The 14,931-nt window shown below is 52.4% G+C and overlaps 4 protein-coding genes and 1 non-coding gene across 5 annotated transcripts; 3 read left to right on the top strand and 2 right to left on the bottom strand.

Annotated features, from left to right (window-relative positions):
• Positions 1-1,559: 1,559 nt before the first annotated feature.
• GGS23DRAFT_407049 (5-formyltetrahydrofolate cyclo-ligase) lies at positions 1,560-2,864 on the top strand. The gene is made up of 3 exons (XM_051513634.1): positions 1,560-1,648; positions 1,714-1,926; positions 2,049-2,864. Exons 2-3 carry the CDS (start codon positions 1,809-1,811, stop codon positions 2,699-2,701), a joined length of 771 nt encoding a protein of 256 aa, XP_051373773.1. The 5' UTR covers positions 1,560-1,648; positions 1,714-1,808; the 3' UTR covers positions 2,702-2,864.
• GGS23DRAFT_407052 (small nuclear ribonucleoprotein E) lies at positions 2,769-3,618 on the bottom strand. The gene is made up of 3 exons (XM_051513635.1): positions 3,112-3,618; positions 2,953-3,046; positions 2,769-2,888 (listed from the first exon to the last, which is right to left on the bottom strand). Exons 1-3 carry the CDS (start codon positions 3,250-3,252, stop codon positions 2,836-2,838), a joined length of 288 nt encoding a protein of 95 aa, XP_051373774.1. The 5' UTR covers positions 3,253-3,618; the 3' UTR covers positions 2,769-2,835.
• Positions 3,619-4,719: 1,101 nt separating this feature from the next.
• Positions 4,720-8,374, top strand: GGS23DRAFT_407074 (exportin 1-like protein). Its single transcript, XM_051513636.1, has 5 exons — positions 4,720-5,017; positions 5,094-5,183; positions 5,246-5,527; positions 5,634-5,724; positions 5,780-8,374. The coding sequence occupies exons 1-5, from the start codon at positions 4,889-4,891 to the stop codon at positions 8,110-8,112; spliced, it is 2,925 nt and encodes a 974-aa protein (XP_051373775.1). The 5' UTR covers positions 4,720-4,888; the 3' UTR covers positions 8,113-8,374.
• Positions 8,375-10,130: 1,756 nt separating this feature from the next.
• GGS23DRAFT_557535 (P-loop containing nucleoside triphosphate hydrolase protein) lies at positions 10,131-14,290 on the top strand. The gene is made up of 4 exons (XM_051515711.1): positions 10,131-10,556; positions 10,798-11,530; positions 11,639-13,995; positions 14,054-14,290. The coding sequence occupies exons 1-3, from the start codon at positions 10,549-10,551 to the stop codon at positions 13,658-13,660; spliced, it is 2,763 nt and encodes a 920-aa protein (XP_051373776.1). The 5' UTR covers positions 10,131-10,548; the 3' UTR covers positions 13,661-13,995; positions 14,054-14,290.
• On the bottom strand, positions 14,089-14,239 carry GGS23DRAFT_t33. Its single transcript has 2 exons — positions 14,204-14,239; positions 14,089-14,124 (listed from the first exon to the last, which is right to left on the bottom strand). It is a non-coding gene; the product is annotated as a tRNA-Ala (tRNA).
• Positions 14,291-14,931: the final 641 nt, after the last annotated feature.

The following is a 14,931-nucleotide window of genomic DNA, read 5'->3' on the forward strand; positions in this document are numbered from 1 at the left end:
TGTATCTGTTAACTGTCCGTTGAGAGCTGACGTCGGCCCCTGCTCGCCGTATGTGGTGACATATACCTAGGCATCGTGTCAAATACGAGGTAGCCGGCGGTATTACATCGACACGAAATTGCACGACGCTTGTCTGACCCGCGTGGACGGGTCCTGCCCTGGGTCGGTCGCCTCATTGACAGACCGCAGATTCGGGTCCCCCGGCCTATTGTCGACGGGATGTCCGATGGGGTCCCTCATCCGCGCATTGCTACCAAGTACACGGCAAACATACCTACCTCCTAACCCTCCTGCGGCAACGGACGGAGGTGCTACATGAGCCATGAGGTCAGCGTGTGTGGTGTAGTGTATTGGCATCGAGTGCTACGCGCGCTCTCCCTTCCCCTCGCCATCTTTTTGACCGATCACTTTGTGGGCTGCAGGCATCCCAACAGTTCTAGTACTACGTAGTAGCAGAGCTACCTAACATAGCAGTAGGCCGGGTTACCTACGTTAGATGGGTGTAAGCGTTCGTGGATCCGAGGAACGGAGCCGGGCGTGGATTTCCAGGGATTTGTCGGCCTCGGACCGCGTTAGTTTCACCCTAGCATCTGGGTATCGCCGACCCAACGCTGCCAGCCTACCCTGCAGCTCGCCTAGGTACCTACTTTGGCTGGTCTACTTGCCGGTCACCTAGTAGGTTACGCGAAGCGGGTAGGGCAAACAGACAATTGATCGTAGGCCATCAACCGCATGTCGTAGTTATATGTACATATATAGGTGCACACGAGGGAGGGAGGTAGGGATGGGAACGTTGACCCTGGATGCCTACATACCGTCCGGGTTGATCGCCCAGTCGTACGATCGAGATTGGATTTGACGGGTTGATTGATTAGATCGCTGCGGGTGTGATTAGATTACGGAAGCCCTCAACTATATGAGTAGCTGATTGATAAGGCATCAAGGCCTGTTATGCATCGGTATACCATGCCTCATGTACGTGTGGGTGCCATATGGAGCACCTACATACCTGCTGCCCACCCGGGTGGGTGGCCTGCGCGTCCCGTACTGTACGAGTATGGACCTGCACACGCAGTCCTCAGTCGCTCTCCGTAGTATTACTATATGCACGCACTCATCTGCCCAAGTCCCTGCTTTCATCCTCCAACAAACGCCGCACAACTCGACGCAACCCGCCATCGGTATTCATCGCCTATCCTATCCTACTTTAGCACTGATAGATAGTAGATAGTTCATCTTGATGCCGCTTCTAAAGATAGCGACTTTTAGCATGCGCGCTGTTGTTAGTGTTAGAGTGTTAGCCGGGCACATGACCGTCTAGCATAAATCCCTAGCATTGCTAGATGTAAGCTATTGTGCTAGCTAACCTATCTACTACGTACCTAGGTAGGTACCTGTGAGAGGGACTTGTGCACTACGCAGTAGGTACCTAGGTAGGTAGGTAGGTGAGAATCGGTGGGTTTATCACATGCACTATCCTCCTCTTCTCTTTTTAAGGCTATTCGCTTTTTAGATCTCGTTTTTTTCACCCTTTTCTCTCTCTTCTTCCGCCACCAGGCATTGGCACTTACGAAGCACTTACCCGGCTAGCCGTCACTCCTACAACTCTACTATAGTGCATAATACTGTCCAAGTACATTCAAAATACGTGGGTGATCGCCTCATAGTGCATACATGCATACACCTACATACATAACCTACCCAGGTAGATAGACCGAAGGTGGGGTCCAGTCACCGCTCATTCCGACTTATGGGACCCCCCTCTCTCGCATCACTCGCCCGAGCCTCAGCAGCAGCACAGGTAGAGCATGTCCCGGGAGAAGACCAGCATGAATTCTGCCGCGCTCGGCGCTGCCAAGTCGCAGCTCCGCTCTCTCATGAAGCAGCGGCTAGCGAATATTTCCCGGGAGACCATCTCGTCTCAGAGTGAGTCACATCCATCGTCAGATACGGCAACAATAAAAAAAAGGTTCTTATATCACGAGGAAAATTAGATCCTTTACGTGGAGTTGTGTTATGTGCGTGTGTGGCTAACCTTGGGCGACCAGGCACGAGGGTATTCAACGCCTTGTTGCGGTTCAACCCGTACACAGATGCGAAACGAGTGGCGGTTTACTTGTCGATGCCGGGTGGGGAAATCCAAACAGACACCATCGTTAGACACGCTTTGTCATCAGGCAAGCAGGTGTTCGTGCCTTATCTGCACAAGTCCAGCCTGAAACCGGGCGACGGGCCTGCCAGGGTGATGGACATGGTAAGTCTGAAGGGCATCGAGGACTACGAGGCTCTACGGAGAGATAAATGGGGCATCCCTAGCATCGACGCCGCCACGTTACCTGGCCGAGAGCGAAGCGTGGGCGAGCTTGATGGGAGCGAATCCGGCCATGTCACCCTCGACTTAATTCTTATGCCCGGCGTCGCCTTCGACGTTGACCCACAGTCGCAAAGCATCCGGAGGCTCGGTCATGGCCGAGGTTTCTACGACTACTTTCTTCATCGATACGCGCTAGCTGCTTCAACTGAAGAGAGGGCGCCGAATGGCCGACCAGCTGTATTGCTATATGCGTTGGCGTTAAAGGAACAGCTGCTCTCCTCGTCTTCTGGGGAGGCCGTCCCCGTTGGACCCCATGACCAGCCTATAGATGGCCTCTTTCTCGGAGACGGCCAGATCAAAGAGTCTGCAAAAAGCGGCACAGGCTAGAACATGTAGATTCCGATCATCTTCGGGTGTCCTTTATTCTCCGGTATGGTATCCGTGGGATTATATTCGGGTACCCCCTTCTCTAGACCCACCGCATATCCGATGGCAAGGTTGACACCTCCGTTCGGCTCCCTTCACGCAGCACCTTGGATCAACGACACATTATCGCCTTTCAGTAAGATTTGCCCTGCAGACTATCAGCTAGGTACCACAACAACGTAGCGGTTTGCCGTTGGGCGGTGCGTTCATACCGAGGTGTCTTCTCTTCTCTTCCGGGGTTGTTTTGGTAATTTGCTTGACCTCAACGGCGTCGTCGACAACGAGGTTCATAAATTCGTCGAATCCCTAGCCACGAAGACATTAGCACCGGGAAAGCAGGCGGACAGGATGCTTTGTGGGTTGCTACGCACCCTGATCTTCCCCTCGATCCGGATCGATAGCTGTTCGTAGAGCCAGATCTTGACCGTGGCGTGAGTCTGGAGGAGCTTGAAGATGAAGTTAATAGGTGGGAGTAGGATCTTGCGCGAGCCACCGCCGCCACGGCCCGTCATCTTGCCTTATTGTGCAGGGTGAAGGGGGGATTGTCGAAAAGGCTTTATCGGTGCAGCAATTGGGAACCAGCTCGGAAAACACGGCTATGGTGGGCTTGACGAAGATATGGTTGGTAAAAGGCGTATACACCTAGGACGTCTGGGTGTCGCGATCCAAGTAGGAATTCGAGTATGTAGACATCAACAAGGCGGGAAAGAAGGCTGAACCAAGGAGGTCTCAGACTAGCCTAACTAGTCCCTTATACCTTACCTCAACCTCTAACCGGATTAGGCGATTATGCCGAGCTTTTTCCCTATTACCTAGACTTTATTTCTATTTTTTATAGGGGTGTTTAAAATTTCTTTTTAAATATATTTCTAACTACTATACGAACGTAAACTTAATTGATTCTTTTTCATAACGAAAAGCTACCTTAGAAACTATTCTTTAAATAATATAGTAAGTAACGGTAGTAGTAGTAGTAGTGTAGTTAACTTAGTAGTATAATTAACTTAGTAATAGTAACAGTAGTAGCGGTAGTAGCGGCTTAAGTAATCGAAAAAAACTTACCCTATTTAGTTAGTGGGGTTGGTTATTTTGGAAGGAGCTAATAGAATCTTTAGGAAGCCGCGACCCGCTTTGGGGTGAGGTTTAGAGGACTAGTTGGGCTGATCTGTATACTCCGTTGAAGCACCCAACGCAAAAAAAAACACAATTAGGTGGGTACCTCTCCTGATCTAGGTAGGTACGTACCTTAGGGTGCTGCGCGAAGCCACATTACCAGGATGTACCTCTACTAAGGTTATGTACACCCATGTCCTCTTTTACAGGTCATGATTCAACTTGGAGCCCAGTTCCTGAGAAAGGGTTCTACGGAGGTAGGTATGTGCAAGTCTACCATATCGTCGTTGCATCGCATTTCACGGCATACACGCAATATCCAGTAGTGAATTGCCTGGTAGATGCGACTCATAGAGGTTAGGTTGAGAGGCAGGTACCTATCTGTTGGCGGTACTTCCTCTAAGAGGTAAGAGAGGTAGGTATATAGGTACATTAGGTAGGAGGTACCTACCCGAGGCAGGTATACCTTAGGTAGGTACTTACCCTACCTGTACCTAGGTACCTAAGATAGGTAGCATAGCCACACAACCACCCCGCCAAGTCAAGCCACAGAGAGACTTATCTGTACACATACCATATCGCCCCGGTTGTCAGAGAGTAACGCTCAGGCTCACATGGCAACCGCATTGCACTGATTTGACGTCCTATTATTTTCTTGGCCCCTCTTTCCCTCGATACACGTCCGTCCCATACTAAAGCACAGCCTCGCCTACCTAAGAACGTGCCTACCTTGCATATTCTCCTTGGTGGAAGCAACAAGGAGAGAGGGCGAAAAAAAGAGGACGGAAGGTAGCAGCGGTCATCTTCCCTCCCACTATTTCCAGGTCGCTTTGCTCAGCGCATCCTGCGCGCATTTCACTACCGCCTCTCAACAGCACCAACGGCACCTCTCCGTCTGCCTCCTACCTGTCCTTCATCGTCCCCGTAGCACTCTGCCGACCCTGCGACGCCTCCCGACCGGCGGCCACCGCTGCTGCTCCCAGATCCGCGTGCCCACCCCACGACCGCCGACCTGACCGATACCACCCGCGCATCATGGCCACAAACGGAGCGCAACTGGCCTTTGGGCCGGGCGAGGTGCTTCAGGCCATGCTGACCATGCGGGGTGGGGACTCGAGCAAGAAGATGGAGGCCCACGAATATCTCGAGAGCTTCCAGAAGTCGGTCAGTACCCGTTAGCCAGCAGACGCTATATCTAGCCTCAACTCATCTCGCGTGCCGGTGTTAATATACGGTATAGCCGATAGCATGGACTACTACCATCACGATACTGCAGTCGAATGCGGAACCAGACGTCAAATTATTCGCGGCGACGACCCTGAGAGGAAAGGTAGGCTGCGATAGCATCCGGCACAGCACCGATCGCGGGCAAAGCTAATAATTTCCGGCTAGATAACGTACGATCTCGCGACCCAAGTGCCTCCGTCCGAAATCCTAGCCGTACGAACTCAACTGCTTGCTCTCCTCAAGAGTTTCGCACTGGGGCCGAAGCCGATAAGGGTGCAACTCTGCGTATGTCTGGCGATCCTGGCCATACAGATGCAGTCGTGGAAGGACGTCCTACCCGTCGTGGTCTCCTCCCTCGGCGGCGACGTCGAAAGCCATGCCTGCATCTTAGATTTCCTCAGAGTCCTGCCGGAAGAGGTGACCGATGGACGCAAGATCACCTTGACAGTACGTGGATCGACATACCAGCCTCGACCTTTGCTTTCCTTTCCTCGGCGACGTTTCGTGACGACACGGCTCGAAGTGAACCGCAATCTAATAAGTTATCGTTTAGGACGAGGAGCTCAGCCAGAGAACCACCGAATTACTGGGGCAGAACGCTCCAGAGGTGGTGCAACTCTTGATAAATTATGCCCAGTCATCACGTAAGGCCGCCGTTCCCGTACCTAGACGCCAAAGACTAATTGTAGAGAAAACCAGCGGCCGCCGCAACGAATCCCCTGTTGTTCGAGTGCATTACATCTTGGCTGCGCGAGATTCCCATCAATGATATCGTTAAATCACCGCTGCTAGGCGTCGTGTTTAGCGCGTTGGGGAGCGATTCATCTTTCCAAGCAGCCGCCGAATGCATTTCGACCATGGTCAAAGAAACTAGGGAAATTGACGACAATATCGAGACCATTCAGATACTCCTCCCGATGATCATCGCTCTGCGCCCGAAGATCCAGAAGATGGTCGAGGAGGGAGATACCGAATCCTACAAGTCGCTCACCAAACTCTTCGCCGATGCCGGGGCTTCCTGGGCCGTCGCCATTGCTCGCGAGCCAATCCATTTTCGACCCCTGGTAGAAGCAATCCTCGACTGTGCCGCCCAGGATAAAGAAAGAGAAGTTATCGAGTACACTTTTGATTTCTGGTACGATCTCAAGCAATATCTTGTCCTTGAAAAATACATCCAAGCACGCTTGGAACTCGTAGATGTCTACGCGAAGCTTGTCGACATTCTCTTAAAGCAGCTCGAGTATCCAGAGCCGGAATCCGGGGATGAGAAGGATCTCTTCGATGGGGATCGAGAGGCCGAGGAAAAGTTCCGCGAGTTCCGACACCTCATGGGCGACACGCTGAAGGACTGCTGCGAAATCATGGGGGTTTCCGAATGTCTCTCCAAAGTTCTCGACGGCATCAAGCTCTGGATGCAAAAGTACGCGAGTATGGCTAATGACACCTTGGTCCCCCACTGGCAACAGTTAGAGGCGCCGCTGTTCGCCATGCGAGCAATGGGCCGTATGGTAGAAAGGGATGAGAATTCGATTCTGCCACAGCTCATGCCGCTTCTAGTCCAGATGCCGGCCCAGGAGAAGTTGCGCTTCGCGACGATCATGGTGCTAGGAAGATACACGGAGTGGACTGCTTTCCATCCGGAGTTCCTCAGTCCCCAGTTCAATTACATCGTGTCGTCCTTCGAAACCGACTCGAAAGAGATCGTCCGGGCAGCTGCGATGGCCGTCAAGTATTTCTGCACGGATTGCAAACACCTCCTGAGTGAGCAGGTCGTCCAGCTACAGCAATTCTACGACCAGATCTTAGATAAGCTTCCGGAGCTCAGCCAAGAGGAAATCACCGAAGGAGTGGCCAACGTCGTATCGGTACAGCCGACGAGCGAGATATACAGACTGCTCAAGGTTTTCTGCGACCCTCTAGTCCGGAGATTGATGGCAAAGGCAAACAATGCGACAGACAACGACGGGAAGCTAGCAGTTGCTGATCATTTGCAACTGATCACGATCTTCGTCCAGAGCGTCGTGATTCTCCCGCCTGTGGAGCCCAGTCACGGAGACCCGGCTGTCAAGTACTGGCAGGAGGTGTTTCCTATACTATCCAAGGTCCTAGAGAGCTTCCTTGACTTCCCTCCTATCTGCGAGAGGGTCTGCCGGTGCTGGAGATTCATGGTTATCTCCCATAGAGGTGCCATGGCGCCAATTCTCCCGGACATGGCAAACCAGCTCGCGAGTGGGTTTACCGCATCAAAACAAGGCTGTTTCCTGTGGGTCACCGGCGCCATCCTGCGGGAATTCTCCGACGATCGAGAGCACGTGGACCGGGCCATGACCGAGCACATTTACGTATTCTTCGAGGCGCAAACGACAAATGTCCTCCGGTTCCTTAGCGAGCTATCGCCACATGAGCTTCCCGACGTTACCGAAGACTTCTTCCGCTTGGCCGTCGACGGACTCTTGTACTACCCCCAGAAATTCGTGCCCTCGTCTCTATTCCCTCCCGTGTTCGAAGCCGCTCTCTCCGTCCTCGTCCTAGAGCAGCGTGAGCCCTTGTCCGCCACTCTGCATTATCTCCGCGACGTCCTTGGATGGGCCACCGAATACTCGGCATCGTCGTACGAGCACCTTTCGGCGTCAGTTGCCGAGCAGCTAAGAAACCTCGTCAAGCAGCTTATCCTGGCGCAGGGGGAGGTATTGGTCAAGCGTCTGCTTGCTGGCATGATGATAACCTTCCCGAAGGACTGCTTCGCCGATGCGAGCGGTGCGCTTCTCTCGCTGTTCAAGACGTTCCCGGATCAATCGACAGTATGGGTCGACCGCACGCTCCGATTGCTACCCGAAGGCACTATTACGCCGACGGAAGTTGATCGTCTCATGGTAAAGATCAAGGAGAAACTTGGCACTAACGACACCGGCGATGTTCGGCAGATACGCTCGATCTTGCAGGACTTTACGAACACATACCGAAGGAGGCACGTTGCGCCCCGGGACGGCTTGGGTGCATTAGAAGGATCCCGGTTCCGATTCGTCGGTTAGTCGCCGCGTTGAACGTGTTTCCTATCGCCTCGTTCGGATTTCAGCGAGGAGGGGGAGCTCGATAACAAGGTATTTTTAAGATGACGAGCAGGATCTGTCCTAGCAGTTGTGGTTAGCTGTGGTGTATCCATTGGCACTCAGATTGGTTCCCACGGTTACGACTTCTCCGCAGCATGTTGAGATATAATAAAGCTAAGTTAGCCGAGTGTGTGGTGGCGTGGGCTGGTGGTGAAAATGGGACGAAAAATGATGATACCTACGTCTACGGTATGTGACGTGCGACGAGTTGAGAGATTGTACATAAGCTGGCTTCTAATCATTTTTTCAGTGATCAGGAAGAGATGAGCTGAGAGGACCGTGAGAGGTTAGCGACTCGCTACCAGATGTGGTGGGTAGCCTCGGATACGCAATGCTACGAGGAGGCCGCGCTTCACACCTATCGGTTCCTTTCCGTAACCACGCCAGAACATAGGCACCCGCAACTTGACCGTGAAGGTATAGAGGTAACTCTGCGATACAATAGAATACAATAGAAATAAAATTCCAAACCGGCTAACGCGTGTATCGATCAGTTCTTGACTTTGGTGTCGACATGACAAAGACGAGGCTGGCCCAACTAGCTCTGTCTTGTGGATTAGCTCTCCCTTTGTCGTATTCGGTGTTCTGCGTGGCGTTACACCTTCTAGATTGTCGAGTACTGTATCAGGCTTTTATTTTTATTTTTATTTTTGGTGGTTCCCCTAGGCTAGTTATCCAGCCAGCGACGAACATACTCGGAGAGTTAGAACAAAGGTTGGCGAGGTGTGCGTCAAGGTAAACCGGGCCAAGGTGAAGGAGGCGGGTAATCACCAGCTCGAGGGACGGTCTGAGTCATCCGGGGAAGCTTTGATGATGCGTTTGCCTAGATTCTTTACCGGACATCAGGTACAGGATGATGAACAGATATATATGTCCACTCGGCATTCACAAATAACGCAGGTCTAGGTCGCAGGCAGAGGTAAGCCGTGCTTAAGCCAGAGGTTCAGTGGTCATCGCTTCGCCGCGTACTTCGGCAGAGGCCCCTTTACCATCTGCGTAGGTGGATGAAGTAGATGTGAAGTTTCATTAGGTTACAGGTGGCGGGTACCTAGAAGGAGCCGGGGCGGACTCCGGTATCATTGTGTGCATTTATCTCGTATTTTAAGGTAAACACTTAGCAAGGAGATGACACACACACACACACGTGTATATACCAACCCACCTATATATGTATATATGTGTAGATACAGAGAGAGAGAGGTATGGTCCTTGAGCTGACCCGGCTAAGGAGAGTACATTAGGTATTAATTGCCGTGGCGAGTTGCTGGAGCTAGGTAACTCTCTGAACTGGACGAATTGTCAGTTCCGGAAAAGAAGGACAAGGGTTATAAACCCTCAACTCCCTCTCTTGATTATTGGCTACATTCCACCTAGGCAGGTAAGGTTGATTACGGGAGGTAGGTGGCAGGTGGTAGTCTTCCCGTCTTCAACTTCTCTGCGAGTCAAGTACCAAGGTACATACCCAGATCCACCACTTCTTCTCCAGGCAGGTCCGTACATTAACCTTTACCTACCCCACCAGCCCACAACTGGGATAAATAATTCAACATGGTTATCCCGAGGGGTACTTGAGGCGTTGATGTCAGCGGGTACCCTTCCTACGTCGGCGTAGGTAAGGGAGGTACATCGATCCGATTACAGATCATGTCACTAATGCATGCACAAATGGGAACACCAAGAATCTTGTTGCCCCTCGCTCTGCCCCGCTTTGCCTGCTTTCCTCAGTCGTCAAAGTTCGCGCCGTAGGTACGTACTGCCGTACTACTACATTAGGTACCTGCCTACCTTTGGTACCTAAGCTACCTGATACCCGCACTCGGCAGCAGGAGGAGGCTATGAGGTACCTAGGTACCTATCACGAAGATACCTAAGTACTGGTACCTTAGCTGACTTAAGGCAATGCTTCTCTGTGGGCAGGTGCGGCAGGGTGGGTGCGGTGCGGGTGTGGGAATTTTTCTCCTCTTGACCCCTCCATTCCCTCCACCTTTCCCGCCTTTAACAACACTCCTCCCATTCTGTGCCCCGACAAATTTTCCTCTATCCTCCTAAGCACCTAAACACCTTGGCTGTCGGTGGTCACTCTCAACTCTGCGATCCCGCCGCCTCAAGCCAACTCCTGGCTGTCATTTATCTTTCGAGCCTTGCACTGATACGACTCTCCCTCTCTCTGTCTAGAGGACAAAGAAGAAGAGATCGCTGGTGATTTGTAGCGACTTGGAGGTGCAATCAGGCCACTTCGACCCATACAACATCACCCCGCCTCCTCTTCCACCTTGGTCCATCGCCAGTCTCAGGACCTGAGCCCTGATCTCGACACACCCACACTTAGCACAGTTTTCGGCATCAAATACTGCCAAAATGGTCAAGTAAGTCTCTTTTTACCCGGCTAACCTCAGCCCTGCCTATCCTCCCCCGACCGGACGAATCTCCTCCTCGAGCACCCGGAGCCTCGTCTTTTTTTTTTCTTTTTCATTACCATTCAATTTCCCTGTCATCTTCACCACCCGAATTTGGCAACCCCACCCGGAGATAAGCTCCGCTACGTCCATCCGTCCATCCAACTCCCCCACCACAGAGCTCTTTTAGCTAATATGCGCTTGCCTCTAGCTTCACGATCGACGAGATCCGGGCGCTTATGGACAAGCCCACCAATGTCCGTAACATGTCCGTTATTGCCCATGTCGACCACGGCAAATCTACCCTGACCGACTCTCTCTTGGCCAAGGCTGGCATCATCTCCACCGCGAAGGCTGGTGATGCCCGAGCCACCGATACAAGAGCAGACGAGCAGGAGCGTGGTATCACTATCAAGTCCACTGCCATCTCCCTATATGGCGAGCTACCCACGGATGATGACCTCAAGGACATCGTTGGCCAGAAGGTCGACGGTAGGGATTTCTTGATCAACCTTATCGACTCGCCCGGTCACGTCGATTTCTCTTCCGAAGTTACCGCTGCTCTCCGAGTCACCGACGGCGCCCTCGTCGTTGTTGATACCATTGAGGGTGTTTGTGTCCAGACTGAGACTGTCCTGCGACAGGCTCTGTCGGAACGTATTAAGCCTGTGGTCATCATCAACAAGGTTGACCGCGCTCTTCTCGAGCTCCAGGTCTCCAAGGAGGATCTATACCAATCCTTCTCCCGAACCATCGAGTCCGTGAACGTGATCATCTCCACCTACCTCGATAAGTCTCTGGGAGACCTACAGGTTTACCCGGAGAAGGGTACCGTTGCTTTCGGCTCCGGCCTTCACGGGTGGGCTTTCACCATTCGTCAATTTGCCATCAGATATGCCAAGAAGTTCGGTGTTGACCGAAATAAGATGATGGAGCGTCTATGGGTAAGCGAAAACATTCGAACAGATCAGCTACGTCCCTATATATCCCCGGCTCTCAAACACCGGAAACCCCCATCCTCTTAACAGTAAAGATTGCTAACATGGGATCAGGGTGACAACTACTTCAATGCAGCAACCAAGAAGTGGACCAACAAGGGTACTCACGACGGCAAGCAGCTAGAGCGCGCCTTCAACCAATTCATTTTAGACCCTATTTTCAAGATCTTCTCCGCTGTCATGAACTTCAAGGAGGAAGAGGTCGCCACCCTTCTATCCAAACTTGACCTCAAGCTGCCATCGGAGGACAAGGACAAGGAAGGAAAGCAGCTGCTGAAGGCGGTCATGAGGACGTTCCTGCCTGCCGCCGACTCTCTGCTGGAGATGATGATTCTCCACCTGCCATCGCCCGTTACTGCTCAAAAGTACCGTGTCGAGACCCTGTACGAGGGCCCTCCTGACGATGAGGCTGCCATTGGCATTCGCGACTGCGACCCCAAGGCCCCTCTCATGCTCTACGTCTCCAAGATGGTGCCAACCTCTGATAAGGGTCGTTTCTACGCTTTTGGCCGTGTATTTTCTGGTACCGTCCGATCCGGCCTCAAGGTCCGCATCCAGGGCCCCAACTATACTCCTGGAAAGAAAGATGATCTGTTCGTCAAGGCTATCCAGCGTACCGTTCTGATGATGGGTGGCAAGGTCGAGCCCATCGATGACATGCCTGCCGGCAACATTGTCGGTCTAGTCGGCATTGATCAGTTCCTGCTCAAGTCCGGTACACTCACCACCCTCGAGACGGCACACAACCTCAAGGTCATGAAGTTTTCCGTATCCCCTGTTGTCCAGCGATCTGTCCAGGTTAAGAATGCCCAGGATCTGCCCAAGCTGGTCGAAGGTCTCAAGCGTCTGTCCAAGTCCGACCCTTGCGTCCTGACTATGACCTCCCCGTCTGGCGAGCACGTTGTCGCTGGTGCCGGCGAGCTACACCTTGAGATCTGCTTGAAGGATCTCGAGGAGGACCACGCTGGTGTTCCTCTCATCTTCTCCGACCCTGTCGTTCAGTACCGAGAGACCGTAGTCGGCAAGTCGAGCATAACTGCTCTGTCCAAGTCGCCCAACAAGCACAACCGTCTATATATGGTTGCCGAGCCTATCGACGAGGAACTTGCAAAGACGATCGAGGACGGCAAGATCGGACCCCGTGACGATTTCAAGGCCCGCGCCCGTATTTTGGCTGATGACTTCGGCTGGGATGTTACCGATGCCCGAAAGATTTGGTGCTTCGGCCCTGACACGGTCGGTGCTAACTTGTTGGTCGACCAAACCAAGGCCGTGCAATACCTGCAAGAAATCAAGGACTCCGTCGTATCCGGTTTCCAGTGGGCTTCGCGTGAAGGGCCCATCGCGGAAGAGCCGATGCGAGCTACCCGATTCAACATTCTCGATGTCACCCTACACGCCGATGCCATCCACCGTGGCGGTGGCCAGATCATCCCGACGGCCCGACGTGTCCTGTACGCCGCTACTCTGCTTGCTGACCCTGCTCTTCAGGAGCCCGTTTTCTTAGTCGAAATCCAAGTCCCCGAGCAAGCCATGGGTGGTGTGTACGGCGTCCTCACCCGAAGAAGAGGTCACGTCTTCAACGAGGAGCAACGTCCTGGTACTCCTCTATTCACCATTAAGGCGTATCTCCCCGTCATAGAATCGTTCGGCTTCAACAGTGACCTTCGACAAGCTACTTCTGGTCAGGCTTTCCCGCAAATGGTGTTCGACCACTGGCAAGTGCTTCCTGGCGGATCACCACTCGAAAAGACCTCAAAGGTTGGGCAAATCGTCGAGGCGATGCGCAAGCGCAAGGGTCTCAAGGTCGAGGTGCCCGACGTAAACAACGTAGGTGCAAGATTTCTAACTGCCATGGCTTGCTGTGTGCTAACCACATGCTCTAGTACTACGACAAGCTATAAAAGGCTCGCTGCTATGCTTTATAAACTACGACCTGGCGCCATTATCGGGGACTATCACGAGAGGGCTCGGCACGCTGCTTCCGAGTTGGTCGCATGGATGGGGCGGCCTCCACAAGGTCCAAGAGGAATGATCTGCGGCCGTGGGTACAGAAAAGGTGTGCAAAGATGCTGAGCACGGAACTTCCATTGGTTGTCGTGCATCTTAGTTACTTCAGTTTTCATGCAATTGATGATAATTTAGACAGTTTAGTCCTCGGTGAAATCGTCCTTGATTCGGCTTTCTCTCACTAAGAAGTTGCCTACTCGTTGGAGGTTTGTGAGCAATCAGCAATTGCTAAGTAGGCATACGGAATCTCTCGAGGCAGATCTGAGGAGGGTTATTCTGGATTGAGGGCAAGACTGACAGGTGGGCGAAGTCGAACTGGATGCTGAGGCTGATATGAGCGAAGGGGGGAGGGGGAGAGGGAGAGAGAGACGGGAAGAAAAAAAAGAGTTGGTCGACACAGGGTGGGAGGGAGAGAGGGAGAGAGAGACGGGAAGAAAAAAAAGAGTTGGTCGACACAAGGGGGAGGGAGAGAGAGAGACGGGAAGGAAAAAAGATGGTCGGCGCAGGGATCGAACCTGCGACCTTCTGCAAACTCACACGCTCAATACGCTGGGCCAGGACCAGGATAGCAACGCTTGTATCTGGCCTGTAACAGGAATCAAGACATAATGCAAGGCAGATGTGCTACCACTACACCAGCCGACCTATTTTATTACTTTACCTGAACACTATTATGCAATATAAGGCCTTTGCCCCTTTGTAATGGGGGGGGGGGGGGGGCATATTACTAAAGCTCTTAGGTTCATTACCTAACTTCAAAGTATCGAATGGACGGAAGGGGAGCGTACGGCGGACCCGTCTGGTTATGTGTTTATATCGAGAGGAGACAAAAGTATTTGATCTGGGCAGGTGCTTAGTTGGTGCTTACGTCTAGGAAAATACGTCTAGGAAAAGGGGGCGAAGTCGAGACGTACGCGAGCGAGATAGATGTGTAGACGTCCTTTATTTACTTATTTTTTATTTATTTAATCCTACTATCTCCCCTGCCCCCAAAGGATAGAATAAGGGATGTCATCCCCCCCTTCCTCTGTCAGTCTTGTCCGGTTGGCCCGCCTGTATGAGTCTTCTCCTGGGCAGCTAGTAGTGCTATATAGCCCGCTTCTGCCATGTCCGCTGGCAACGAGAGCAAGGGAAACAAGAACAAGAGCAAGGGGAGAAGAGAGAGGTGGGATTTATGGGCTGACGAGGTAGCGAATAGAAAGCGTAAATTAAAAAGAAGCCAACCCATCCTCCCCCGTGTTTGCGCCAGGCTATGCTAGGAAGCGATCGATACGACATAATTAATTACCTACTGGAGTTGACCGACCGAACCGACCGACCAACCGAGCCGCGAGTGA

This window comes from Durotheca rogersii (assembly GCF_024521655.1).
Source record: "Durotheca rogersii strain YMJ 92031201 chromosome Unknown GGS23scaffold_5, whole genome shotgun sequence".
Classification (NCBI taxonomy): domain Eukaryota; kingdom Fungi; phylum Ascomycota; class Sordariomycetes; order Xylariales; family Xylariaceae; genus Durotheca; species Durotheca rogersii.